The following is a 27,555-nucleotide window of genomic DNA, read 5'->3' on the forward strand; positions in this document are numbered from 1 at the left end:
CGGAGAAATCAAGAGATCTTGATTTGAACTAGTCTTACTGTGGGTCAAATCCAGGAGTTGGACCTGATGATCCTTGTGGGTGCCTTCCAGCTTGGGATATTCTATTGACTCTATGACATCCGCTCTTCTGGCTCCTTATCCCTTTCCCCTGAGCACAGCCACACTTCTCCTTCCTTTATCCTTTTATTCCTCAATTCTCATTCTTCAAAAGCCACTGTTCAAGTCAGGTTGTCCTCACCTTCTCCCAGGCTATGGCCAGCTGAGCCTTGAGCACTGAGTGGGAAATGAAGCAGAACCGGCTCCCAGACCCTCATCATGTGTGTGTGGTGGCTGGGGGCAGTGGGGAGGCAGTTGCAGGCAACACTGTCCTCAACACATCTGCTCTGTTTTCCAGGCAGCACACATCCATGCAGTTTTTGTCACAGACTACTGCATTGGATTAGATGTGATTTGAATTTGACAAAAATGCATGAATTTGGCACATGAATGTTCCCTCATCGAATTTCAAGTCAGAGTCATAAACTGAATGTCCAACTGACTCTTGCTGCAATGACATTAGAATTTGTATTTATGAAAGGAATCAAAGTATTTTCCCATAGTCTTGTTCTTTTAAATGCCTTCCAATATCTTTCCTCAAAGTTACCATTTTATTTACGCCTCATGCAGCTATCATTTCAGTGTAGTTAAAATAAAATGCAATAAAACAAATACAGTCTATCTCAATAATATATGACAGTTATTAAGTACTAAAATGGACTTATTGCGAGGCACGTACCAGGCAATTTTATCTAGTGGTGTCTTCGCTGTCTTCTAATAAGGAGATACAACATTTGGTATATGCGGGAGAATGATCACCTACCATTTATGATTGAAGATAAGGTGATACAAAGCTGGTTGAGAGGGAGACTTAATTTCTTGCCTTGTTAGTTCATCAGCTGTCTAAATGCAAACTATGATATTTCTGAACACATTCAGTACAGGTTGTGCCCTGAACAAATATGTTCCTAATTCAGCCCCCTTTTTCAGATAACAAAGGCAATAAAGATAGTGCATGTTCTGGAAATAGTTGTTGGAAGTTTGCTGAGGTCAGAGTTTTCCCGGAGTAAGGTGAACCAGATTAGCCATGGGTTGTTTCTTCTTGGGGAGACTTGTTAATTTGTTATCATCTGAAAATAGCTGTGATTAGGGTGAACAGGGAATATTCTTGGGTCAGGAAATGTGAAGCCAAGGTAGGGTCACAGGTCTGGCAGCCAACAAGTATTGCTGGGAAAAAACAGATAGAAATGGAGAGATCATTCTTGTTGTCAGTTGATGAGAAAGCGACGTCTAGGCAATGCCAGCTATTGGGTACTTTTCCCTCCAGATGCCTTGCAACACTCCAGTGCTGTTACCTCCATTGGTATGCATTCTCTGCATCAGAAATTGCTATCTGCTTGGGCATTATCTTCTGTGTCTCAAAGAAGGTTGTTCAAGCAGAGCCCCTGACCCCAGCACACTCCTCTATCCCAGACCCTAATAGGAGAAAGTTTTAACTGAGTCCTCAGGCGTAATTCCCCGGGCATGGCCCGCTGGCAAAGGCGTATCATCAGATGGTTGTGTGAGAATGAGCTACCTTGATCGACACGCAGTCTGTTGCAACCCGTGACACACGGGGTGCCCGTAACCAGATTTTCATGTGACTGCATAGGAGCGATTATCGCAGCCCGAAAATGTCACGCACTAAAGTGAAGTTATGCTGGTTAATAGTCAGGTTATTCTTGTTAATAGTGGGATTGGCATCATACCCTCCCCAGAGGCACTTAGTGGCTGCTCAGAAATACAGATGCGAAGGGGAGCTCCAACAGACCACAAAACTGAATTTTTCAGCAGAAAGGATGTGCTGCTGTTTTTCTGTTACAGTTCTCAGACATCAGAAGACACTCAGAGTCCCATCACTTGTGCAGAACCAGTAAGTTGGGTTGGGAAGTATGGGTAGATTTCAATTTGCCCAACCCATGCTTAAAGCAGGGCTCATTTCAGTGCTGGACCAGGATGCCCACTGCCTTCACTTCTACACATCACACTATTAGTTGCAATGGACTCTTAAGAGGATATGTTTGGATGTGAGAAGAGGTGGATAAACAAGCAACGTATCCTTGTTAAGCTCTTCAGAGAGTGAAAACACTCAATAGACTTTGGCTTTATTGGAAGCTATCCTTTGTATTACGTGGGAAATAATTGAAGTCTCCATCTGTGACTGGGGTACCCAAATACTGGTGACAGTGATGGCAAATCTCTTCTGTTAGGGCTAGTGCAGTTTAAAACCTAGCCATGTGGGTTGCTGGGACCAAAGATGAGAAAGGAGGTAGACAGGAGGGTCTGTAGAGTTGTGTTCCCTCCATGCCAAGAAGGATATGCTGTTATTTTGCTTGAGCATGCACAGCTAGTGAGGCTGGTTATTAGAAACCTAGGTTGGCAGGTACATGCATTAAAGCTGAGTTATGAACACCTGCGTGTTTGAATTTATGCTAAGGAAGCCATATTTTCCCTGTGTCAAACCAGGCAATACTGAAACCAACATTCAAAGCTAAGCAAAATATTGTTTCATTCTAAAACTGAATGTCCCAACAATTGGGATCTTCTGTGGAGAGGTAATTGTAAAATTGTTTTGTACAAAAGGTATCACTCGCACTGCTCCACAGTATAGAAGGAATTAGTTAGTCTTCCAAAGTTACTTAGGAGAATCAGCAGCCCAATATGGCCAAAACATGTTAAACATTTTTATGCAAAAACGGAAGGTAAATATTGGTGTGAACAAGCACAGGGTTTGTAAAGGCTTTCAAGTAGCTGTTGTACAAGCAGAAGTTTTTGCAGTGTAGCTCCCACATTTACAAGGTAATTTTTCTCCTGATTCGGGAAGGTAAAGTAAGTACAACTAACAGCTCCATGATTATGATGCAGGTTAGAAAACATGAGTGTAGAACCAAAGGCAAAATGAACAGTTAGACAAGATACATTGTAAACTGTAAATTAAATTAAAATAAATTAAAAAATATTTTTATGGTAGTTTGTAGTTTCTCACTGTTGTGGCAGATGCTTAAGTAAGAGTTTATCACATCTACAGTGTAAAGGATAGGACCCTTCAGGATAGGACCCATTTTAACCTGCAGTTTGTGACTGTGCCATAGGATACCACAGTGACTGAATGGAGCAATTCCTTGTTATGAAAAACAAACAAGAAGTAACAAATATCACAGTCAGATGATGCATTTGGGAAAGTTTCTTGGAAAGGTTTCTTGATAAATGTGCCTCTCTTTAGTGAGAAATGGTCTGTAATGTTGAAATAAGAATTGAAAGCAACTGTTCTTCTTGGGCAGGTTGACCACTAGTGCAGCTCAGTGCAGCTTCACTGATTTGCTAGCAAATATCTCGACCTTTTGTGCAGGACTTTTTCTGCTGTTTTGTGTTTCTGTTGAGCAATAGCCTATGATCCAAAATGCCATGATGGAAATGAGTCAGTTTGCTCTCAAAAAACGCATAGCCCAGTATGAATTAGAGTGGCAAAACGAAGTCCTTGAATAGATCACAAGACATTCAGCTTCCACGCAACTGATTCCCTAACAGCGTTGGTTTTGGGGGGATAACACAGATCTATTAGACTAGGCAGCATGAGTAATGCTGTTATAAGAAACGCCAAAGGGTTCATTCATGACACTTGCTGTGTTAAAGGGCATTAATGAATGGTGTTCTTCATGTGGATCAAGCCTAATAACTTTCCAGTTGGAGTCAGTCAGAGTTAGAATTGCTCAGATCCTCACCAGATCGTGCTTAGAACACTCTGGGATGTTTATGTTATTTTGATTTCACAGAAACTGGGGGAAAAAACAACTCTTGGAATGCTGACCGATGTCAGGTATACTTTTTTGTTGGGTTATGTAAAGCTTGTAAAGCAGCATTTAAGCTTGGGTCAAGGTCACCAAGAAGTAGGCTGCCAGCATTGCTAGAGAGTCCTGAAAAGCACGGGTATTAAAGAGCAGACACTGAGGGAAATCAGAAATTCCATAATAGGAATAGAACTTTGCTCATTAAAAGACTGATTTGTGGTCCATTTCTTACTATTTATTATTATTTTTTCCCCTCAGCTTCCTTTATTTCAATTTGATTTATGAGTGGTTAAAAATAGCATTTCATCTGAATTGCAACCAGCATGATAATTCATGGAAGTGCTACTTGACATTAGTAATTGTATCAGAATCTGGTCTAAACATTTCTGAATTGGGTCCAATCAAAAGCATGGGATTTAATAGCGCTGTGATTTTGGGCTGACTCATCTGAGTGGCTATTTTGGATTTTTCAAGGTATTACTGTCAGTAAGTAGGATTTTTTTTATTTTTTTTTAAGAGCAGAATTGCATGAAAGCCATCAAAGAGCATTAAATAAATAAATAAATAAAGATTAGTGGTCCTCGCTGCCTTTCTGTCTTTAAAAATACCTCTCTGTGCCTGTAGATGATCAGATGGAGGCTGACTGAATCAGAAATAGCCTGTTTTTACCATTTTACAAGCCTTTTCCATCACAATTGAAATAACTTCAGATCTTATGATGCCCTGATCATTAGTATTTACTTGGAAGATGATTCCCTAATTTTAGCTGTGCCTGGGCTCAGGTAATCGTGTTGGCTCCTTGTGCAGAGCAGATTCCTCCAGAGAGTGATTCATCCAACATCTTACGATGGGGAGAGACAACTGCTGGAAGATCCTGTCCCTTCCCAGTGCTGCCTTCTGAGCCCACAGCTAGCTGAGCTGAGGCCTTCATCTAAGTGACTAACAGAAATAGTCTGAGTTTTCTTGCTAAGAGATACAGCTAATAAACCATGTGTCATGTCATGCTGGTATGATGTACAGGCATGGCCATTTCCAAGCAAAGCTGCCATAGGAGAGTGTTAGGACTCCTGGTACCATAGAGTGCTATGTGCCTGCAGTCTGTTCCATGTCCTTAATTCCTAAGTACTCAAATCATACACCTTAGTATCTCTGTACAGGTTTTAGGAAAAAGTGCTGACTAATGTGTTACCTTCTTATCCCTTGCCACAGTTATCTGAAGATTAGGGCTGAAGTGAAGGATAAAACTGTCCTTAGGCATAGTGGTACCTGAACGCAGAGGCAGAGAGCCAGTCCTTACGCTTGCATTTCTAGCATTGTGTTTTCCTCAAGCAGTTTGATTAACATAAGGTATTTCAACTGAGCCCAGAATATCTCTGAATTCCAGAATACAGTGGTAAACTGAGAAACAGTGTGGGTCTGGATGACAGAAATATTTAGAGGATAAGCAGTTACTTGCCTCGCTGTCATGTTACCTTTGCATTAATGGTTTCCTGTGTTGTTAGTCCCATACCAAAGCCTTATACACCCAAGAACCTACACGTACAAGACATCTCAGAGATGAAGAATAAAAGGGAACTCTGGGAGTGGTTCATGTATGAAACATCGTAGTGACATCCTACACCTCTGCTGCTCCATAGCAAGGATCTTGGCTCATGTAAACTTGCAGAAGGAGCACGGCAGACATAGCAGCTTGCTTCCTGCTGGCAGAGCCCGCTGCCAGCACAGCCCCACTTCCAGCTGCATGGAAATCACGGCATCCCAAAACTTGTATTTGATCTGCTTGCAAATCACAAGCAGCTCAAGCGCCTCAGTTATGCCACCTTGAATTAGCAGCATCTGCCTTCTGTGTATCCTCGGCACTCGCCCTCTTTCCTTCCCCACATTCCTTGACTAAATATTATTTCTACTTGCAATAACATTGTGTTACATCACCATAGTGAGATGTTCTCTCTTGTCACTTCTGAGCAGTTGTTGGATGCCTCAAGATGTGTCAGTGACCTTGGTTGCATTTCAGCTAGGGGAGCAGTCAGGCTGTGATTTATTTTCTCCTGGTGGGACTATAAAGATCCGTAACAAAGTCTCTTTCTGTGCAACACATAGATTAAAGGCAGGGTGTAAAGCTTGATTGCTTTTGAAATAAATTAATTTCCAGGTGTAGATCTCATCAGCAAATATTGTGACGCTTAGAATCACAGAATATCCTGAGGTGGAAGGGACCCATAAGGATCATCACATCTAACTCCTGCTTCCACAAAGGACATGAGTCAAATTATCTGACATAAGGCTGAATGGCCAGCCTGGAAAAGAGCAAGTCCTGGCTACCAAGATGTCTTCCAATCATATTTTTAAGTTCCTACCCAGCACAAAACAACGAACATAGTGCTTTTTTTAAATGGAAAAGATGGATCTGTCCATTACCAACTAAAATATTCTTTTGTTATAACAATGTAATGATGCTAAGAAGACTGAAACTGGCCAAAATTTTGCCACCAGAGATTCATCTGTGGTCCCCGTTACCATCATGGCTTTTAGCCATCACATCATATTCGTCATTGCAACATCTCAGTAAGGTCAGGCAGTGCTATGAGGGTCACTGGGGAACTTGCTATGGACAGAGACTGGGCATCTAAATTTCTGCTGAAGTCAAAGGATATTTAGCCACCTAAATACCTTTCCAAAGTTGGCCTGGTGCCTTGATTAATCTCATGAGAGACCAAGAGACAAAAATCTGCTCCTGCTTTTCCTAAGTCTCTTCAGCACATTTGTTCCATTTGTAGTGCAGCAGCCCCTTCCTTCCTCACCTCCTTTCCATCAGGTTGTTGCTTTTAATCAGCAAATCTAGTAGTGCTGTAATACTAAGAAAATGTCCCTTCTACATTCAGAAGGATGTGGAAATTATTGGTAATACCCTGCTGGAGTCATTAAACCTGATCAGCAGGGCTGCCTGAGCTAGGCTAATACAACATGGTTGACCTGGGGTAGTAGTGACTCATGATCAAAACATTCTAGATCGGAAAAATCACTATGAGAAACCACTGGGGCAGGTTTCAAGTGGCTTTGAATATTTTTGGATAGAGGAGTGAGGCAGTAAAATAGAAGACAAATCAGAAGGGAAAGAAAAGAACAAGGGAGGAAAGACTCCACACAGTAGCTTGTGGTAGAAGTAATCTTCTTTGGCGTGTACTTACTGCAATTTTAAGAATTAAATAGTTGGGTGTTTTTTAACAATTGCCTTGTTATTGTTTTGCTCCTTTTCAGTTTGTGTGCGGTTCTTCCCATGCTGTTCTGTGGACATCTCAAAATTTCCAGGCAAAATTTGGTGGAGGCTCCGGAAAACTTGCTACAGGATTGTTGAACACAACTGGTTTGAGACCTTCATCATCTTCATGATCCTGCTGAGCAGTGGAGCCCTGGTAAGTGTATCAGGATTTCCTTGCTAGTTGAAAGTAGACATGGGCCTAAGAGGAGATGTTCTTAAATTAGGTGATCTTAGGAATCCTCGTGGCTTATTTCTCAAATCAAAGTATGTTTGGGTGTAGAACAGGCTTTCTGCTTTTCTGATTTCATCTGCCTTTTCCATATAATGAGGAACTTTCTCCTGTTATAAAAGTATGATGTGCATAGGTTTTGAAAAGGGCATTTTTAAGGAAGTCTGCATGAAGAAGTAGCCCAGAATTACCACTTCAGTGTCCTATAGCTGCTCCCTGGTAGTTCCCATCTGAAGTCTTGCATTTGGCTCTAGGGGTACTCTTTTTCTTCCTTCTTTTATAACATATTTTCTGACCAGCGAAGGAAAAGATGCAATGAGCAATGAATCAGAGAGCTACCAACAGAGGCTCACATTGTGAACACAGCTTAGCTTAACCCACCATACCTTCCCTACCTAGAAATCTACTGCTTGCAGCCGGAATGAATGCTCACTCATGGAGACTGGTTGATTGCCGCTAATGACTTTGATATAGGATCCTCTCCTGCTGAGATCCCATAGGATGCTGTGATTATCTTCTCTGTATTACCAGCCCTCAGCTCTTTATAGTAGTGGCAGTTTCTGAGAGTTTGACTAATGGTTACTGATTTAATAGTTGGCAGCCTTGCCAATGACAGAGGGTTGGAACTGGATGATCTTTGAGGTCCCTTGCAACCCAAGCCATTCTGTGAATTACATGGGTCAGGAACATCCCTGACATAGGTAGGATTTCTCCCATATTTCTGGCTGTTGATGCGGCAAAGGGGTGTATCAGAAGTGTTCTGGAATTCGGTCCAGCACTCCCTGATGTTCTCCTCAGTGAATGAGTAAGAAATATATCTGCTAGCTTTGTAGGCAGTACCACATTTGGACGTGTTTTTCTGAAGGTTGGGATTAACTTCTGCCAAATGGATGAATCTTCTTTCAATATCCAAGACGAAAGTCTAGTTAGAAAGGTGCATGCTTCACCTCACCAGGGATAATCAAGGCTAGAAAGACAAAATGCAGCATGACTGGTAATGCAGAAGATTTACTAAGAGGTGCTGGAGAGGGAGCAGGCAATAAACAGAATAAACTACATCACAGCACTGCACAAAAGCCGAACACCCCACTGGTCTGTATAAATAAGCATGTTCTTCCACTCCAGTTGGCATCAAGGAGGCCTCAGCTGGAGCATAGACTGCAGCTCTGGGCACTGCACTTTGGGAAAGACGTGGACTAATTGAAGAAACTCCAGAGGAGGGCAACGCAAATTATCAGTGGCCTAAAAAATATGAGAGGAAAACACAGAAGAACTGGGCTTATGTAGTTTAAAGAAAGTCTTTGCAGGGAGAGATGAAGATGGAAATGTATAAATGTTGTTGCAAAAGGGAAAGAGGCAGACCATTCTTGAGGTCCACTAGGGATGGGCTGAAATTTCTCCCAGGGGATTTTATTTTATTATGAAAAGCAAAAGGCTGAATAACTTGTGTTGATACAAGGCTGCTGAAAATTGTCATAGCTTTGCTGAAATCAATGGGTTCTGACAGTTTTTGCACCAACTTGAGGATCAGTGTGTTAATTTTTTGATGCATTTTAAAAGAAGGCATGTCGTTTGTTGTAATATACTTTAAAGAAGTGCCTTTCCTTACATATGTAATTAAAAGTGCCTTAGATCCTGAAGACTGAAATACAAATCTCATTTACTTTTCATGGCGTACTTTTGTGTGTGTGTGATTTTGAATTCACTCAGTACAGTTCTGCAGAAGGGCAAATTCCACTGCGCCTTCTCACATGTCAGCACCGTGCTTTAACATATCAGCACTGCACTTTTAGTGTTTGGATTGGAGATGTTGGGGGAAACACACGTGTTGTTTTTTTTGTTATACTGAAGGAGCCTTTCCAAAAATTGAGCTCATCTGGCCACATCCCTGCAACACACAGAGTTCTTCGGGGAGTTTAAAGGAATATGGTTTAGTGGGCATGGTAAGAATGGACGGATGGTTGGATTAATGATCTTAGAGGTCTTTTCCAACCTTAATGACTATGTGATTCTGTTCTGTTTGTATATGGTGGTCAAATCATGAGGATACATCTACAGCTAATTGCAAAAGATCTGAAAACCTTTCTTGTGCATTTAAGCCATAAATACTCAAATTGAGAGTCTGTGTTCTAATGTTAATTGTGAGGAACACTGCAGGTAACATGTTTATTTATTTTTTAATACACAAAGCAAGGCAGAAGAAACAACTCCTAATGTTTAGTTAAGTCTTTTTTGTAATGTCATAGCTTGTGCAGGAGTACAGTGCACCTGGGGCATTCAGGTTGCATATTCCTCACCACTTATTAAGCTTCTGCCTGGCTCACTGTGTGCTTGTGGTAGACCAAACAAAATGTACTTTCTGACAAGTAGGTAGAAAACAGGGAGAGAAAAGACGGGAGCGAGAGCAGGAAATCACTTTAAATAGTTTGTTGTTATTTTTGTGGTAATTGCAAAGTACAGCAAGTCATCTGACAAAGTGAGTGAGCCCCTACCAGAAGTGATAAACTCCCGTCTGTGCATTGTTTTCTGTGGCTTTCTCCAGCAGCTCTTTCACACCCTTGAAATATCATTTTTGAAGGCAAGATAGGAGATTGAGTCGCGGTGAAAACGTCACCCTGAAGTGTGGGGACAAATGGACAAGCATTGGCTCAGGCTGCCAGAGCTGTCTTGTCAGTTTAATTACTGTTTCCTGGCAGGCAAAAGACCAGTGTGATCGTCGGAGTGACAAGTAGCACACTTCTTGTATCTGCAGGCACTGCATGTTTGCTAACTTTTGGAAATTCCTCAGAAAGCAACGACAGATCTTGAAATATGTTAATGCAGATAATGAAGATGGTTAGCACAGACCCTCTCAAATAACACTGATCTTTCCTGCTGCCAAGTGCTCCAGGTGACACAATGGGAACAGAGGAATATATCAAAGCTTGGGACTTTGAGGCTAGAGGGACATGGAGGCAGTTTAGGTAACAAGAGCCACTTGGTCAGCTGGGGAGGCAGCTCCCAACCAAGACCTCTATGGATCTCCTTGATAGCAGGATCCTGTCTTATGGCATTATTAGATTATTTCTTGATTATTATGGGATGACTTTACTTGTTTGATGTTAGTAGGCACATTGTTTCATATCATAAATATTTTAAAAGGGTTATTAAGTTGCTTATACTTGATGCAGGCACCGAATGCCTTTTGATGATCCCTTATACAGGCTTAGTAGGACAGATGAGATGGGTAGATAGATACCTTGACCTTTAAAACATAATTGCTCTGTTAAGTGAATAATAATGAGCATTTCCCGAGGCAGGCAGTTGTAGCTACCTGAAATGTGGTGGCTGAACAGAAGCCAGGGAACTCTGTGCTCTGTAACACAGGCGTAAGCATGTTAATAACCCAATTTGTCATCATTAGCAGCAAGACATGTCTGACTAAATGTAAGGGTCGAATTCTGCCAGTTAGGTTAGGATCAGTCCTATCTCAGTCTGTGCACTTATTCTGGTGGTAACACTGAACTATATAAAAAAGCATTGACAGTACATAATGTCCCATCAAATGATACTACAGATTTGCAGTAAAGCACTGATGCTTTCCGACACCATTCAGCAGAAGCTTTTAATCAATATTTTGCACTTTTCAGGCTTTTGAAGATATTTACCTTGAAGATCGAAAAAACATAAAAACCATGCTGGAATACGCTGACAAAATATTCACTTACATCTTTGTATTGGAAATGCTCCTGAAATGGGTGGCTTATGGCTTCAAGAAGTACTTCACCAATGCGTGGTGCTGGCTTGACTTCCTCATTGTCGATGTAAGTATTGTTTTGGAACTGTGCTGCTTCTTGTGTTGTGGTTTTGTGGTACAGAAGGATGGGCTGTTAAGTCTGGTAGCTTCGCATCAGCAAAATGACAGCTGTCACTCCATGAGTAACAGTCTTTGGTGAATGTAGAAGGTCACCAGCCTTACTATGTGACCATGCATCCCCAAGAGCACAGCATGCCCAACAAAATCCACGTCATTGTCGGAGGTGTTACCCTGCTAATGTAAGTAACATTCCCTTCTGGTTTCCTTTACAAGTGAAGGAGTCCAGAGGCAGGTGTGAATAATGCTCCCATCAAAGTGATGTCACTATTACAAAACCATCAAAAGACCAGAAACATTGCATCCTCCACAATAGCTTTAATATCTCATCACAGAGTATCAATAGAGGCAGTTATTTCCCTGAGGCCATTTCTTGTGAGCCTGAAGTATTAATATGGAAGGTTGGCAGAGCTATACCATGATTGCAACTTATTAAATTTCTGATAAATTATTCCCCCCCCCCCCCATTTTAAGTCTGAACCTTCACCGGGGGGAAAGTTTCTCTCTCTTTGGCACTATTCCAGAAAAGCACTTCAATGAGATGATTTACTGGTTTGAAGTTATGAGCTTGTCTAAGTGCACTACTGGATCAGAGCCTTTGGAAGCTTCTCCAGAGCTTTAATAAATTGATTTATGAAAAGGAAGTTCTTTACATAAATTGTAAGTCATAAATTCCTCTTTGCATACATGCTTGGAAACCTCTTAAATTGAAGGCACTTATTTTTCACAGATTAGCTTCAGTAAAAGAGGAAGGCCTGGTTTAATTATCTAACCACAAAATTGGAAACCACCCGTTCCTAATTTATAGCCCAGTCCTGAAAACCGTGCTTACTTTGGTTTAGGTCAAGTGACATAGCTTTTCTTCTGTGATTTCTCCATCTTTATAATGGGACTGCTAAGGCTTATGTGAAGTTATGTGGGTTTCCAGGAGCTAATGTTCGTCATGAGCTTCTGGGGATTAGAGGGACTAGATGAGATATCAGTAGTGTCACAGCTGTAGGTAGGGGTCTCACTGACAGGATCAACTGTTTGCATGGTGAATTCACCAAAGCAATTTGGTGCTCTGCTGCATTATTAATATTAATTAGAGCTAAGGGTACAACTACAACCCCCTCTCTGGGGCTCCCTAGCGTACCCACTGCCCTGACTTCCTTATTTTCTTAACCCACATTTAAATACTATTTTCACAGGCTCCCCAAACTAGCCCAAAAGTTGTCCCACCGCTGAGTTGGTTTAGTTACTTCCTCAGCCCTACAAAAGTGTTTGTCCTTTAGCATCCTCCTTTAAAAAAGCTTTTCCCCATGTCCCAAAATTTCTTCCAAAGTCATTTGCCAGCACAGATTATGAGAACTGATACTGTATTTTTAGCAGGTTTAACAGATGCTCTTCTACCCTATTACTCACGCACTCTGCCAGTCAGAATTGTCAGAGTAACATTTTTACAGCACACTTTTTACTTGCATTTACATTTTCTTTTTGGTCCTTTGAGAACCAAATCATTGCAACTGAGCTGCAGAAGGAATTGAATGGGTGAATTAGCTCCTCCGAAAGAAGCAGATGAACCACTTGTCTGATTTTCTCAAATTTATTTGTTTAAAATTATTCACTTAAAAATTCCTGATCTGCAAATTATTCATTAGTAATTTGGTATCGGTATTCATAATTCAAGCTGCAATGGTTGATTTTTCTTTGGACATGGGAAACCATCTATCATCTGTTTTCTCCTCATTGTACAAATACAACTCAGAGCCCTTTCTCTGCTGTGAATAATTCATAAAACAATCTCAAAATTTGCAAGCATTCACTGTTTCTAAATGGGAAGTGAACCCAAAGGAGCTGTAAGCACATTGCTGAAGAATTGTTATTTCTTCATACTTACCCTGCTCAGTGAAAGACCTTTGACTCTGATTTGGGCCTGTGGAGCAGCAGAGGCCCTATCCCACAATTGTGGATTACTAAAGAAAACTGTGTCTTACAGAGACTGAACATCACAGTAATCTGCAGACTGAGGGCTGTTTTTGCTAGGGTAGAATCCCTAAAGAAAGACCTCTGACAATGGGCATCTCATAGAAGTGTGTTGGTGTAGCAAAGCAGAAAGAGACAGCTTTCAAATACAATGCAATACAATAAAGTCATGTCAATGATGCTGCAACTGATTTCTTTGAGAGGAAAGGAGGAGGGAATAACCAAACCACAAGTAGAGGCTTATTTCAGTTTAGGGAACCTGGGAGAGATGCCTTAAAAGCCTGCTGAAATTTTTGATATACTGAACAATGTATATCCATACATTGCCTCCCTGCAAACAGCAAGTGCACCCTGAAAATCAGCTCGCTTCTACAAAAAGAACTTTCCTATGCATGCAGACTGGAGTGATGAGGAGTGTAAGTCACAGCTATTTTCAAAGGACAAAATATCAGAGACTGCAGTGTGTCTGATGTGAAGACAGACATCAGCATCACCATCAGGAACGATGTTTATGCACGAGCTTCTTTGCTAGGCTGCACAGGCAAATATTTTCACAAAGAATAGATATTTTCCAAGCATTCATGCAATCAAAACCTCTTCATGCTAAGCAGATTAAGCAAGAAGTACAAACAGGGCCAGAGATGAAGGCGCATGGCATTCAAACCAAATGTTTATGCAAACTGCTCTCAAGCAGGCATGTAGCAGGCAAAGACAGTCAGGATTTAGAACAGGGAGTGGATAAACTCCACTGTTTGTGCATGCTGGCATTGTGTTTGGTGTCACTTTCAGTTCTTTCCTCTGCCCTATAAATATTATCTCAAGCCTATCTAGTTCAAGCTTCAGCTGATTAAATCTGATCTACATCTGATGCTGTTGTAGTGGTCGTTGAGGTAATGCTCAGCACTGAGAACTGAGATGTTGCGATCAGCAGCTTCTTGGATTGATGGTTGGACTAGATGATCTTAGTGATCTTTTTGAAACATAAGGATTTCTTCCGCTCCGTTCCCTCCTCTCCCCTCCCTTCCACTTGCTTATCACACACTGTAGAGGAAGGGAAAGACTCTGCAGAAGCTCTCAATAGAGAACTCTTTCAGAACCAGGATGTAATGGCTCTAACTCATTGTTATCAATACTCCAAAAAAAAGCCACAGGCAGGTTTCATGTCCTGTGGCATACACAGAAAAATCCTCTTAAGCGGGCACCAATGTCATCTGTCTACAAAAGTCCATTATTGCAAATCCATCGTCTGCACTGCAGCTTTTTTACTACAATTTAATTGACCAAGAGTTAGTTCAGATCAAGATTTAAAAGAACCTGATTGTTGCTTACTGGTTTCAGGGTGAGCACTACCCCACAAATTCTTCCTGAGGTTATCACATCTTTCAACATTTGATACTTGGAAAAGATCTTTCCTAAAGCAGTTTCTTGTTGTGTAAGTTATAACAGAAAGTGTTTCTGGTGTTTGCCCGACACTGCTGAGTTTCTACTTGGAGATCTGTGCTCCCCATTGAGCACCTTTCCAAATTTCCTGTTCACTGCCAAATTTCCTGCCTGCTTGTCTAAGAACTGCTCGTGAATGTTCACTCATTAAATACACTGTCATTTTCACTGAAAGCTTAAAAAATAATAATAATAATAAAAAATAGACATTTTCCAGCATAGTTTCCTGGAAAGCTCTTGCTCTGAGACTTCTGCTTAGAATACTTCACTGCCTGATGTGTTAAAGAACAGCTAATAATCTTTGGGTTTGAGATGAATAAGTTTAACAGTCTTTCTATCCCTAGCTGAGAACTGAATTGTATTAAATTATGCCCTTGTGTTGGATTGTCTTTAAGTGACAATTAAAAACTTGCTGTGTGAAGTAAATATTGACAGCTTATGATTATTTTAATTGTTTTTGTTTTTGTTTTGCATCTGTACTCCCCGTTGATTAGCAAGGTGATTTCTGTTTGCTTTACCAGTAATTACTCAATCTGCTGTAATGAGTTGCTCCAAGACAGCACTGAAATCCAATTTGTATTCTTTGGATAGTGTCTTAAAAACTTGTGGATTTCATCTAGTTTCTGTTTGGAAAAGCACAGGGGAACAGAATGACAGAAATACAGCCAAGATATAGAGTAAAAATCATATAGCTTGTCACTTGGAGAAGCATCTTGTGAGTGAATTTATTAGTGCTCTCTGTGAGCTATTGAAAATCCACAGGTTACAGCAGAGCATTATTACCTCAGAGCAGGTTTCCGACTGGTTTCCTTCCACTTTCTCAAAGCAAATGCTCTTGTGGGATCTTTGAGGATGTCTCAGTGCATTCTTCTGGGCTTCTGCCAATGACATAAACCTCCCAGCTCACTAATAGAAAAGAGAATCCCTCTCCACAAGCCAGGGAGCCTTTCTTCAAAGAAAAAAAAAAAATAAAATATATATATATATATATATATATATATATATATATATATATATATATAATGCTGCTTTAGTCCATGTTGGCTAATTCAGGATAAACGGGGAAAAACATTCCATGTGAAGATAAGCGGTTTTTATGTGTGTTAGCAGGTCAGTGCGCACTGTAAATCTTCCTTCTGCCTCTGCATGCTTTATCTCAACACAACACATGCGAAAACATCAAAATGTCTTGTCTTATCTTGGTTTGCACCTCATGTTGGTTACCACATAGATGCCAAGTGAAGCACAGGCTGGATTTCAGTCAAGGCATAGCAGGACAATGTTGGCTTCAGTCATAGGAGCAGGAACAGGCAAATGAAGGTGAGGAGAAAAGTCCAGCAGGAAGCTGAACTTACATGTTGTGAACTGCTTGCAGTATGAAGATTTATTTATTAATGGAGAATTTCAGCTTTTGAAAGTGTTGTAAGAAACTCAGCTCAGGTTGTGCTTAGCTGGATTTACCAACCCCTGCTTTTTCTTGAACAGAATTTCAATACTCTTATTAGAAGAATATTATGAAAATATCCTCAGGGTGTGGCAGGGGAGGTTCAGGTTGGATATTATGGTGCTTGGACTGGATGGTCTTGGAGGTGTTTTCCAACCTTGGTGATTCTAGGATTCTAGAATTCTAGGATTAGGAAGAATTTCTTCTCAGAGTGGTCGGGCACTGGCACAGGAGTAACCATTCTTGGAGGGATTCAAGGAACATGGAGATATGGCACTGAGGTACACGGGCAGTGGGCATGATGGGATAGGTTGGGGTTAGACTTGGTAATCTTAGAGATCTTTTCCAACTTCAGTAATTCTGTGGTTCTATGGGAAAGAGAGTAGTGAATGAAACCTTGATCTCTTGCATGCAGCCTGCCAGGCCATCTCCATCAGCACAGCATCCAGATTCCTTACAGAGTGATGTTTTCCCATAGTTGCAGGAACATCTCTGGAAAGGAGATGTGAAGCACGTTTAAGAGTGCAGATGTTCCGTGCTCTATAAGACCAATGGAGGATTTTCTTACAGTTGTTCTTCCTGATAACCAGCACCTTTGCAAGCCCAGTTGCTGCAGTGTGCAAAACATCTTCCCACTACACCTGAAGCTTCATCCTGGATGCTGAACAGGGTGCTGAAAAGACTGGCAGCAGTCAAAGGGGGATAAAAAGGGGTTAGGAGGAAACCTGAAGGCTGTCCCCAGTGGTGCAGAGATGTTGGGTTGACCTTCTACCTTGTCTAGGCTGTGCTTTGGATTGCTTTGTGCTATGAAAATGAGGACTCCTTCTTCTACTCTGACACCATTGTACTGTGTCCTTCCTGGAAAAGGAAACAAGGAAAGCCAGAACTTCAACTATTGAAAACAGTGCACCCGCACTTTTCTTTTTTAATTATGCATTATGTCATATTCAAGTAATGCTGAGCCTGATCCTGCCCAGAAATAAAGCATCCTTTCAGCTCAGTACCTCAACTCCCACCAGCTGCATTGGAACTGGAGCACATCCGATGGGGCTGAGCCCCAGGGAAATGTTCTCTCAGCAATCACTATGCACACCCCTGGCATTATAACAGTATCTTCAAGTAATAAATAATAATCAAGCGTATCCCCATATACTCCTGACAACAGCAGTCGGCATCAAGGGGTACCCTGGGATGTATCAGGCGATGTTTTCATAGATCTTTTGAAGGGGAGAATATCGTTTCTGCTCAGCTGTCCTAAATCAAGGCTATCTCTGCACGGCATCTGGATGAGAAGCAGAATGGAGTTGACAGTGAAGACATTCTTTTGCTCCAAATCACAGCAGTAATACCTGATTTTCCCAAGCAGCTGCACCCACGCAACCACCTCTGCTGCAAGAAGGAAAATCCCGGCCACATGCTGACTCATCTAAGGATGTCCCACGGTCCCCGGAAGTCACATCAGTGCTTCTGCAATCGTTACCTGTGATGAGAAATGACACCTGGAAGTCTGGCAAAGCTACAATGAGAAGACTATAGAAACGTAGCATTATCAAATTGTTAAGGATGGAAAAGACCTTTAAGATCACCATGTCCAACCATCATCCCACCCCTACTATGCCCAATTACCACATCCTTCAGTGCCACATCTCCAAGTTCTGAAAACCTCCAGGGACAGTGACAATACCACTTCCCCCAGCAGCCTGTGCTAGTGGAAACAACTTTTTTTCTAATGGAAAAGATGGACTGAGACAGTCTGAAAACCCATTTGAAGTAGTTGGGGTGGGAAACTCATGAATCCCAAAGGCAGCTGGGCCCTTTGGCATCTCCCTGTATGCAGGCACACAGCAGCAGGTTGCTCAGCTTGCTCCCAGAAATTAGCTGAGGTTTAATTCCTGGCTCACAGCCATCTGTTTTGGGAATGCTCTGGAGCTGTTAGAAAAGCCTGAGCAGGTGTGAAGGAGGTGACAGATTAAGAGAACAGCAAGACATAAAGAGGTTCTTCTGGAGATTGCCAGGAAGCAATTGGGAGGGAGAAACAATGTATGTAAAAGCCCTTGTGACAGCAAGGGAGCCACATATTGCCTCAAAACACACTGCCTTAAAATCTGTGGACATGAGGAGCAGGGAACTGGCTGAGGGGATGGAATATGAATAGACTTTCACAGCTTTAGTTTGAATATTAGATGGAAAAAAAAAATAATAATAAAATTAAAGAGGAAATTCCCTCTAGACAAAAAGGCTGAGTGGATGTGAAAGCCTTTTTTAACCTGATTTATAAGAATTAGTGCCTGGCTTTCTAGGAGATAATTTTTTGTTTATAATTAAGCCGAGCACTCATGTATCCCATCATATTACCATACATGAGAGCACTTCAGAGCAGAAGCAGACGCGCTGCTATGAGGGCAGCCCTTTGTTACTGTGTTCATCCCCATACCATGGCCAGCTTCAGAGTCCATGGCCTTCACTTGAACTTAAGGGCTGTGGCTCAAGGGTGCAGGCAGTAAAGGTGGAAGTTTGGCACAGGGCATCTTAGTGTCTCCAGTGTCCTAATTTATAGGCTTTTATTTACTTTTCTGCCTTTTGCTGCTGCTGTACAGCTTCTGGATTTGCAGGTGCAATCATGCATTAGGCATCTGTGAGGCAGAAAATGCAGTGCCCGAGTGAAAGGGTAAACAGATATGAGAAAAGATTAAGGGGATGATAAACTTCTGCTCAGGCATGGTAGGTACTGGAGGGAACATCAACATTATTACAGCCCCTTTTCATCTGAGGGTGTTTTAGAGATCTAACAGAAGCTCCAGATATCTCAACTGTATTTGCAAATTACTGTTTCCCTCTAGTTTTCTCATTCTGTAGCGAGGTTAGAGACTAACTTTGTTCCTTTCCAAGTGAGGAGAACCAAATGGAGACTAGGGTTCTGGTTTATAATGGCACTGAGCTGCCACGTTGCATGTGGGAATCTGATGGAAGAGACACCCAAAGTAATCCCATCTCTCTTCTTTCTACCTTGCATTTAAGAAATAAATAACTAAATGAATTTAGCACAATTAAAGAGAGACAGGTGTTGCTGGGGTGTGCAAAAAACTACTTGAAAGCACTGGGGGCCTGCATTAACTGAAATGGCTTGTTTAATAAGTCGCCCAAGCTTTCAGCTCAGTTTCTGTGCTCCCTTTTGGACAGCCTTTTTCTTCCTCCCACTCCCCAGTCTCTCACTGGAGAAAGCAGGTTAATTTGATGAAATCCCTGAGTGCACACAGCACGTGCTGTGTCCTCAGCCAGGGCCAAGGTCTGTGCTTCTCTCCCAGCTTGCAGGGTGTATTTAGCAGTAACCTTCTCACAGGTTGGAGGCATTGAATTGGCAGCCAAAGAGGATTCTTAAAGCAGCCCAGACCAAACAGTTCATTCCTTGGCTCTGCTGTTAATTCATCTCAGTGGTGATGTGTTCTGTGCCAAGAAGCATCGCGCTGCTTGTTATCTGGAAGGATGTGCTTTTAGGATGGTAAGAAAACTACAAAGATGGATAGATAGATAGATAGATAGATAGATAGATAGATAGATAGATAGATAGATAGATAGATAGATAGATAGACAGACAGATAGATAGACAGACAGATAGATTAAATAGATAAAAGGTCTCAAATCTGCATCCTTGTTAAAGGGAGCTCTGTCAAGCTCAGGTGAAGTGCTGCTCTCCAAGATTGTGCCCAAATAGAGGGTGTGCATGCTCCTGAAGTACTATTACAATGTATGCATATAGGAAGTAACCCAACTACTGCTATAAATGCAATAGCTCCTTGGGAAAAAGTCTGCCTCCTTTGATTAAAGACCCTTTCCTCTGTATGTGCTGAAAGGAAACTCATTATTGCACTTCCTACTTTACAATGCTTTTTTTCCACGCTCTTAAAATTCTCTTTTGACAGCTTTACTGGGGTTTATATCAGTTTACAACACCAATTTCTTAAGTCACTGTCAGATAGTGAAGACATATATACCCATTCTGTGACTTTATCTCTGTGTTCATAATTTCGGTAGTCCGAGAAGTGCTGCATATCTTTTAACTCATGAGTTATGTGAGTACCAATGCACTCCCTGTAGAGTTCTTCAAGGAGTTAGAAGCATTTGATAGCTTGGAGAAGTGCTCTATAAAGCCAGTGCTGGAGAAGAAGCGGATACATTTTCTAAGGAGCTCATTTTGCCATCCCCACCACTTTGCTTCTCACAGGTGGATACAGGACATGCCATGGCCGGGTTGTAGGAAGAACACTGAGCATCGTGGGAGTGACTACATCCTGATTCTTGGACAAGACTTTTTCTTAAATGTAATCTAGTAGTGATTGAGAAGTTTAGGCATTGTTCTCATTAGAAGCCTAATAGCAACAACTTTAAAGAGCTATCAGTGAGGCTAGTCTCCTTTTAGAGATCATTGCTTGTATTATAGCAGTCTGATCCATTGATTCTTCTTGATTTTGCCTTTGAAACACCTGTAAATGTTGTACAATGACAGACCCATGCTGCTAAATTCTATAGATGATACAGGCTTGCTTTCAGAACACCATGCATTGGCCAGATAACCCCCATGGCTGTCGTTTCTGGTGCTCAATGCAGTCACAAGGTTTAAAAGCTCTTATTTTTTTTCTCGGGCATAACACTGAAAATGGCAAGAAAATGAAAGATGTGGAGTTCATTTATCTTCCGCTGTGTGCATCTCCAGGAAGCTGTTGTACAAACCCCTTCAAGATCCATCATTTTCCCCAGCAAAGGAGATCTATCTAGATAAATTGCATGTAAAAATGTGGTGCATATATAGATCTGTAGATATAAATATAGGTAAAACTACCTTTGAGCAAAGAAAGTGAGGAACAGGAGAGACAAATTTCCCTAAATGCCAGGATCAGAGAGAGCTCAGCAACACCCATCTCTCTACAGTGGTGCTAAGAAGCCAAGTTGTGGGTGGAACATCAACTGTGGTCTTGCTCAAAGCCTGGGATTTACCAGGTGGTAAATGTTGCTTCTTTCAGGGGTTTCCACTTTTTTAGGGTGGAATTCTTTCTGGGAAGTTGCTGAGAGTGCTGAGGTTGAGTTTTTGTTGGGCTGTGCTGATATGAAGAGCTGTGCTGTGACTGAAATCCCAGCCCACGGGACTGTTGGGACTTCTGCCATTCATATTTGTAGAGGCAGGACCCCATCTCTGATTTAGGAGGACCCTTTTGCAGCTCTACAGACTCTTATTGCAAACTAGGTTATGAACTGGGGCTTGTCATAGATAGCAAACTTTAATGGAAGCATCATCTTGGGGACTTAAGAGAAATCCAAAAAAATCAAGAAGTAAAGGGGATATGGAGCAGCCTAGAGCCAAAGTGGAGGGTTGTGCTACTTGATAAGGGGAAGGGAAGGAAGGTTTAGACAGAAAATTGTGAAAGCATCTTAGTAAGTTCTATCAGGTTCTAGAAAGTACCTCAAAGACAATGTTAGAAGCAGAGCACCTGCAAATATGAACAACAAAAAGACATCTTTGATCTGAAGAGGTGCACTGGAGGGTGAGAGGCTGTAGCTTCCCCATTAACGTGTGTCATCAACCCCAACAGCAAGTTGTGCATTTTAAGGGAAGCACTTAAGATAGTAGGATTCCTTAGGATACACCTTAGCCCCGTAATGTTACAGTGCTGTCAGGTCTTCAGAGACATTTTTTTTCTTTGAAAATACAACAAAGCCATTTGCAAGCAGATACTGGAAGGATTAGAAATATGTGCAGTATCATGAATGGGGAGGCTGTGCAGGTCCTGCTGGTGTTTTCTGGGTGCCTGCACCATTCTCATACTGAGCAGGGAACAAAAGCAGAAACTTAGAGTAGCTCCAGGCTGTAGCAGGAAAAAAAAAACCTTGCAGAAACCGCTGACTTCACCTTTTGCTGTGACTATGTGGGGCAGTCAGCACCAATTTTGAAAACTGCTTGGTTTTTTATTTCCTAAAAATAACCTTCCAGGTCACTTTTAATCAAGTTCAAATGGCCAAGCCCGTTGGTAAGTGATTCTCCTATAAATAATATTTGATGGGGATACCTTCAAAAGCAGCGGATGAGCGTTTAAACAAGTTGCCACAAACCCAGTTCTGACTCCAGCCTTGTAAATCATTGCCAAATATCACACTGCTTCATGGCCTAATCCTCTGAATAGATATCTAATGCTGTGTAAATCTGTGTCAGGAGGACAACAGCACCTGTGATGTGTATCAGGGTGACATTTGTGGCACTCTAGAGAAAATGGTAATCTGCTCAGATCCAAGGACTGATCTTTGAACAGGACATCATCCACCTTGATGGAAAAGGGAGTTAAGGATGTAAATCTGGAATGAAGGGGAAAGTGTGCAGATGCACATAACCAGGGCAGGTTGGAAACCTTGAAAATATCTGACTTGCAGTCACTGGACAAATTCAGCAAAGGAGGGTGTTGAGTGCTCTTTATTGATTCATTATAAATCTGTACATTTATTTTACAGTGAATGAGATCACTCTGAAGTGTATGAGTGTGCAGATTGTGGTTCTATCACTGAGTGTACTATTTTTCTTATACCTCTTGCCCTTCTTGATAGGGAATTCCAAGGTTTTGTGGGGTTGAGGCCATTTTCTCTGCCGATCTTTCCCCCAAAGACATAAATATGTGCAGTGTTGTTGCCCTTTGGAGGATCTCCATGTGGAGATTCATTTTGGTTCCTTTTTACACAAGCAGATGGGCAGTATGAAAGCTCTAAGAACATGAAGAGCATTGAAACCCCTCCATGATTCCTTTAAGTTTGAACATATTTCAAAATGTATTTCAATGAAATAGTCTTTGAGATGTATGGGCCTTAGCACTGAGCACCGATTGAGCTTCCTCTTCCTTTGGAGGCTGTGCAGGAACCAGAATAAAGTGAAAAAGTGCAAATTCAAAGCAGGATTATTTTAGAGTATACCTTACTAAATCAGATCAGCAATCTAGAAGACTTGTTTTCTAATGAGTAAGTGTAAGATGGATAATTGAATGGTAAGGCTAAAATCTTTTATCTCGTCTGGGAATGGATAGATCTTACAGGTGCTTTCATCTGGAAAGCCCTAAATTATAGCACTTACATGACTCATCATGTCTTCAGTAGTGGGAGAGGCACACACACCTTGAGCAAGGGTGTCAGAGAATGCTGCTTTCATAACAGCGTTCTCTTTGCTCATCCACTTTGTGCAAGCTGACATTGAGAGGAATTCTCTGTGCTTGGTTAAAAAGAAATCAACATCTTTGAAAGCATATTCTGTAAAGTTTGCATTTAATATGGGAAGAAAAAAAATATTTTGTGAGTTGGTAGGAGTTCTGTATATGTGAGGATGTAAAAACATCATTTCTGTCTCTGTTGTTCCAATTAAATGACTCTCATTTAAAGCTGGGTTTGTTTCCACTGTTCCACTAACCAGCCATTTCTTTTCAGAGAGAAAAGGCAGAAGAGAAGGAAAATGGCAGAAGCGTACTAACAACTTGGATTTTTGCTTTGTATCTTCATCCAGGTTTCCTTAATAAGCCTCATAGCCAACACTCTTGGATACTCTGAGATGGGCCCAATTAAATCCCTTAGGACCCTTCGAGCTCTGAGACCATTGAGGGCGCTGTCACGGTTTGAAGGGATGAGGGTAAGAGCACACAAAGCATTGATCAAAGTTGAAATGCATGACAACAAGCTTGTAACAGGACCCTGTTGCATTTGGTCTAGTCTTCGTTTCTTCTGCTAAAGAAAATGATTGATAATGCTGTCCCAAAACAACAAAACCAGAAATCCCTCCTTTGTCTTGATTGTAATTTTACCATTACTGCTTTGTCCTCCAGTGGGTGTCATGATAAACTAATCCTGCTGCCTAACTTGTCATATTTCACTTCAGAAAACAGCTTTTTGGCTGAGGAAGCATCTGGCTAGCAATTACCTCAGCTTTATAAGGCACATCAGAGGAATAACCAAGCTTCAAATTTACTCCCTGCTTTTGGCATGTATTAAAAGAAGACTGACTGGGAAAGTTCTTAAGGACATTTTCACTAATAATTAAGGCAAAAATTAAACATGCCAAGGATGTGGAAAGCAAATGAATTGATTTATTTTTTTTTCATTTGAACTGATTGGAGTTTTAATGCGGGATATCAGGACTGATATTAAAACTGTGTAGCTTGTGGTCTTGTTCTGTCTTTAGGATCCAGTTTGCTCTCTTTCGTATTTACAGTATAACTGTTTATTTGTAACCTATCTGCTGAACTGATCAGTGACAGGCTAGGTGGACTCTTTGCAGTATGTGTAACCTGAAAGCTAACCTCTGTATCAGCAGAGGTTACTGCTAATTGCTGCTTGCTAGTTGCGTATCTTTCTCATGATCAGATGGAACTTGTGAACATGTAGTGAGCTCCATGCACGGAGCTCCTTGCAATTAACTGCTCTCATTGCAATGCCATGTAAGACAGGAGTCTAGGAGAGCCTGACCTCCAAACTAGGAACGATAGTAATGGGTCAGGAAAACCCTTTATCCATAGTTTGCCTGTTCTGGGGATGACCAACATTAAGGATCTATTGCTTTGTCCCAGAGAACATGTGATTCTCAAAACTGGATTTCTTTTGAGATAAAGATCAGCAAAATCTATATTCATCTGGGCAACCAAATCTGCTTTATTTCGTTCACCGCACTCCTTCCAGCAAACACAGGCAGTATTTTAAAGTTTATCCACAAATTAGAACAAAAGTAAACTGCAGATTCTCAGCTGGTACAAAGTGATGTCGCACTATGGATGTTAGTAAGGCTCTTAATCTTATGCCACCTTATGACTTCACTCACAGGCTTTATGAAGCTGGCACAGCTTGAACAAAAGTTTGTTTCAATAAAAGCTGCACTATTTTAACTACCAGAGAGATTTGTGCAAATTAATTTAATACTGATTTATGAAGACTTTAGCTTCTAGTGTTAGATATGGAAGTTCAAGCGAAACCCCTCCAACATATTCTAAGCTGACATAACAGTACTCCCTCACGACTTTGTGTCGGTTTAATTAAATTGAATTCAGTCCTTAAAAACAGTGGGCAGAGTCGCCTAAAGCACTGGAAAAGTAAGGTACTGCAATAGGAAAGAAGTAACATGAAAATATTCACAGCTCTGTGGAGAGGCTTTCTGAGAACAGCAAGAAGTTGGCTCCCTGGGTATCCTGCATGGTGTAGACACACGATGTTGCATCAGCCCAGCAAGTATCCATACTAAGATGTCCACAGTTGCCATCCCCCTGGTGCTTGATCACCTCCCTGTACCACTGCTGCAAATGAAATGTATTCAGTCTTTCTGAGCCATCGGAGGTAGTGAATTAGCTTGTAAACTATCATAAAGTGTAATTGAGAATACGTGCTATTGGAAAACCAAATCATTTTATTTTTAGTGTGTCTAACCACACTTAAAACGACTAGGGACAGTTAGACCTTTCATTATTAGGAGTTCGTATGCTCCAGAATGCATGGGAAAATTGCCAGTGCAGTGACGAATTAAATCATGATAACATTAGAAGCCAACACTGACAATAAGAAAATGACAGTTTGCTCTAGTGTAATTTATTTTTTCTTAAATAAAGATTTCTGTATGGTGAGAGCAGGATCGAGAAAGTTCTTGCTGCAGCAAAAGACATAAATGGGTGCACCTAAATTTTGGAAGCAATTGGTCCTGAGGCAAAGGTACAGAGTAGCACTTTGATGGATGGCCTCAGACATGTAATTTGGAAAGCAGGCTTTTGCACCCCTCATCACACCAGAGGTATAGCAAAGTAAAGCAGGACTTTAGTAAATAAAGATAAAGCAGAACTGCTCTCCCATCCCCAGAAAAGGCACTGTAGTAAAGAAATGTAGTAAAGATACTTTAGGGCCAATATCCCACCTGGCAGTCACTACAGCTCCCTATCAGGTCATGCATGCACCATTGCTCCATCACTTACCACATTCCAAACCATGCTGGAGCCTGTGGTAAATTAACTTAGGTCTGCCTGTCCCAAATTGCACAGTCTCTGTGTCTCTCTGTCTCTTGTCCCTCAGGGCATTACTTTCAGAGGTTCCAATTCTTTGCGAGGCTCTTCCCAGCAAAGATGGTTATTGCAGCCTTTCAAAAGGATAAGTGGGATGATGATAGACTGTTTAATGTGAAACTGATACTGGGCAAAGTCATGGAGAGGTTGCTACAAGATACATGCAGGAAAGAAATAGCATAATTAATGCTAGTTAGCATGATTTCATGGAAATAATTCTTGTGCAACTGATATGGTCCTTTGATTTGATTACAAATTATGCTGATGATTGTAACTGTGCTGGTATAATATCCTTAGATTACAGAGTGGAATCCGATACTACGGGACAGTTGTGATCAAAACACAAGCTTTATACGGAGCCAAGTAAACATACTTCAAATTAATTTAATATGGATGACAGATCTGAAAATTGTGATTGTAAATAGTGATGACATTGTAAATTCAGTGATGAATGTCCCAGGCTGAGGGATCTGTCACAGTAAGAACTGTCCTTAATCTGGACTTTAGCAGCATCTGGAAGAAAATATAACATCTTTGCTGACTAGACACAAAGTGGGTGGGGTAGTAAGTGATATTACAGATAAGGGAATTATACTGACTGATCTGGATCACGGGGAAAAACAGATCTGTTGTGCAACATGCATTTTAATAAAACCACATACATTGTATACTGCGGTAGCAGAAAAGTGGGTCTCTCTAAGAATGTTTCTTGGAAAACTGCAGATAAGAAGGACTTAGGGATTGGGGTGAACAGTCAGCACAATACAACTTTTGGGGCAGGTCTGATAAAGGAGGTGACTGTTACAATCCTTCAGTATACAAGGAGATAACATCATAAGCAGTGGAAAAGGGCAGTGCTTCCTTGGTTGGCAGCACTGGAATGAATACTGGAATCCCCCCAGCGTGCTGGATCTGGGATGTTAAAAATGAGGAACTCTCTGCAGGGCGCTACCAGCATTATTAGAAAACCAAAGGAGCCACCGCAGTTAAAAAGAAGCTCTGTTTTTTAATTACTCAAAGCAGTATTCAGTGGTAACTCAGACACATCATAAACTGGGATGAAAAGAGAGGATATCTCTTTATCATGGAGTGCAGCAATAGGACAAAGAGTAACAAGTTTAAAATAAAAAAGGGTGGGCTTGGGTTAGGAAATTTTTCACTGAGAGAGCAGTGAGGCACTGGCACTGCTGCCCAGAGAGCTTTGGGTGCCCCATCTCTGAAGATGCTCAAAGGCCAGACTGGATGGGACTTTGGGCAAACTGGTCTGGTGGGAAGGATCCTTGCCCATGGCAAGGGTTGGAGCTGGAAAATCTTTAAGATCCCGTCTAACTCAAACTATTCCCTAATTCTATGAATACATGATTGTATGGTTTTATGTTTCTATGATTTTATATTGAACAACAGGTGAGAAGTGCTTCAAATTGAGCATACTCTATGCAAAAAGAAT

The 27,555-nt window shown here is 41.3% G+C and overlaps 1 protein-coding gene across 6 annotated transcripts in view; it reads left to right on the forward strand.

Annotated features, from left to right (window-relative positions):
* LOC107308775 (sodium channel protein type 5 subunit alpha-like) overlaps positions 1–27,555 on the forward strand; it is a 195,104-nt gene that overhangs the window by 151,203 nt on the left and 16,346 nt on the right. For all 6 annotated transcript variants that reach the window (XM_015852888.2, XM_015852891.2, XM_015852892.2 and 3 more), the window contains 3 exons: positions 7,122–7,276; positions 10,981–11,154; positions 23,582–23,704. In XM_015852888.2, the coding sequence (XP_015708374.1) occupies positions 7,122–7,276; positions 10,981–11,154; positions 23,582–23,704 (452 nt within the window). The remainder of the gene's footprint in view (positions 1–7,121; positions 7,277–10,980; positions 11,155–23,581; positions 23,705–27,555) is intronic.

This window comes from Coturnix japonica, chromosome 2 (assembly GCF_001577835.2).
Source record: "Coturnix japonica isolate 7356 chromosome 2, Coturnix japonica 2.1, whole genome shotgun sequence".
Classification (NCBI taxonomy): domain Eukaryota; kingdom Metazoa; phylum Chordata; class Aves; order Galliformes; family Phasianidae; genus Coturnix; species Coturnix japonica.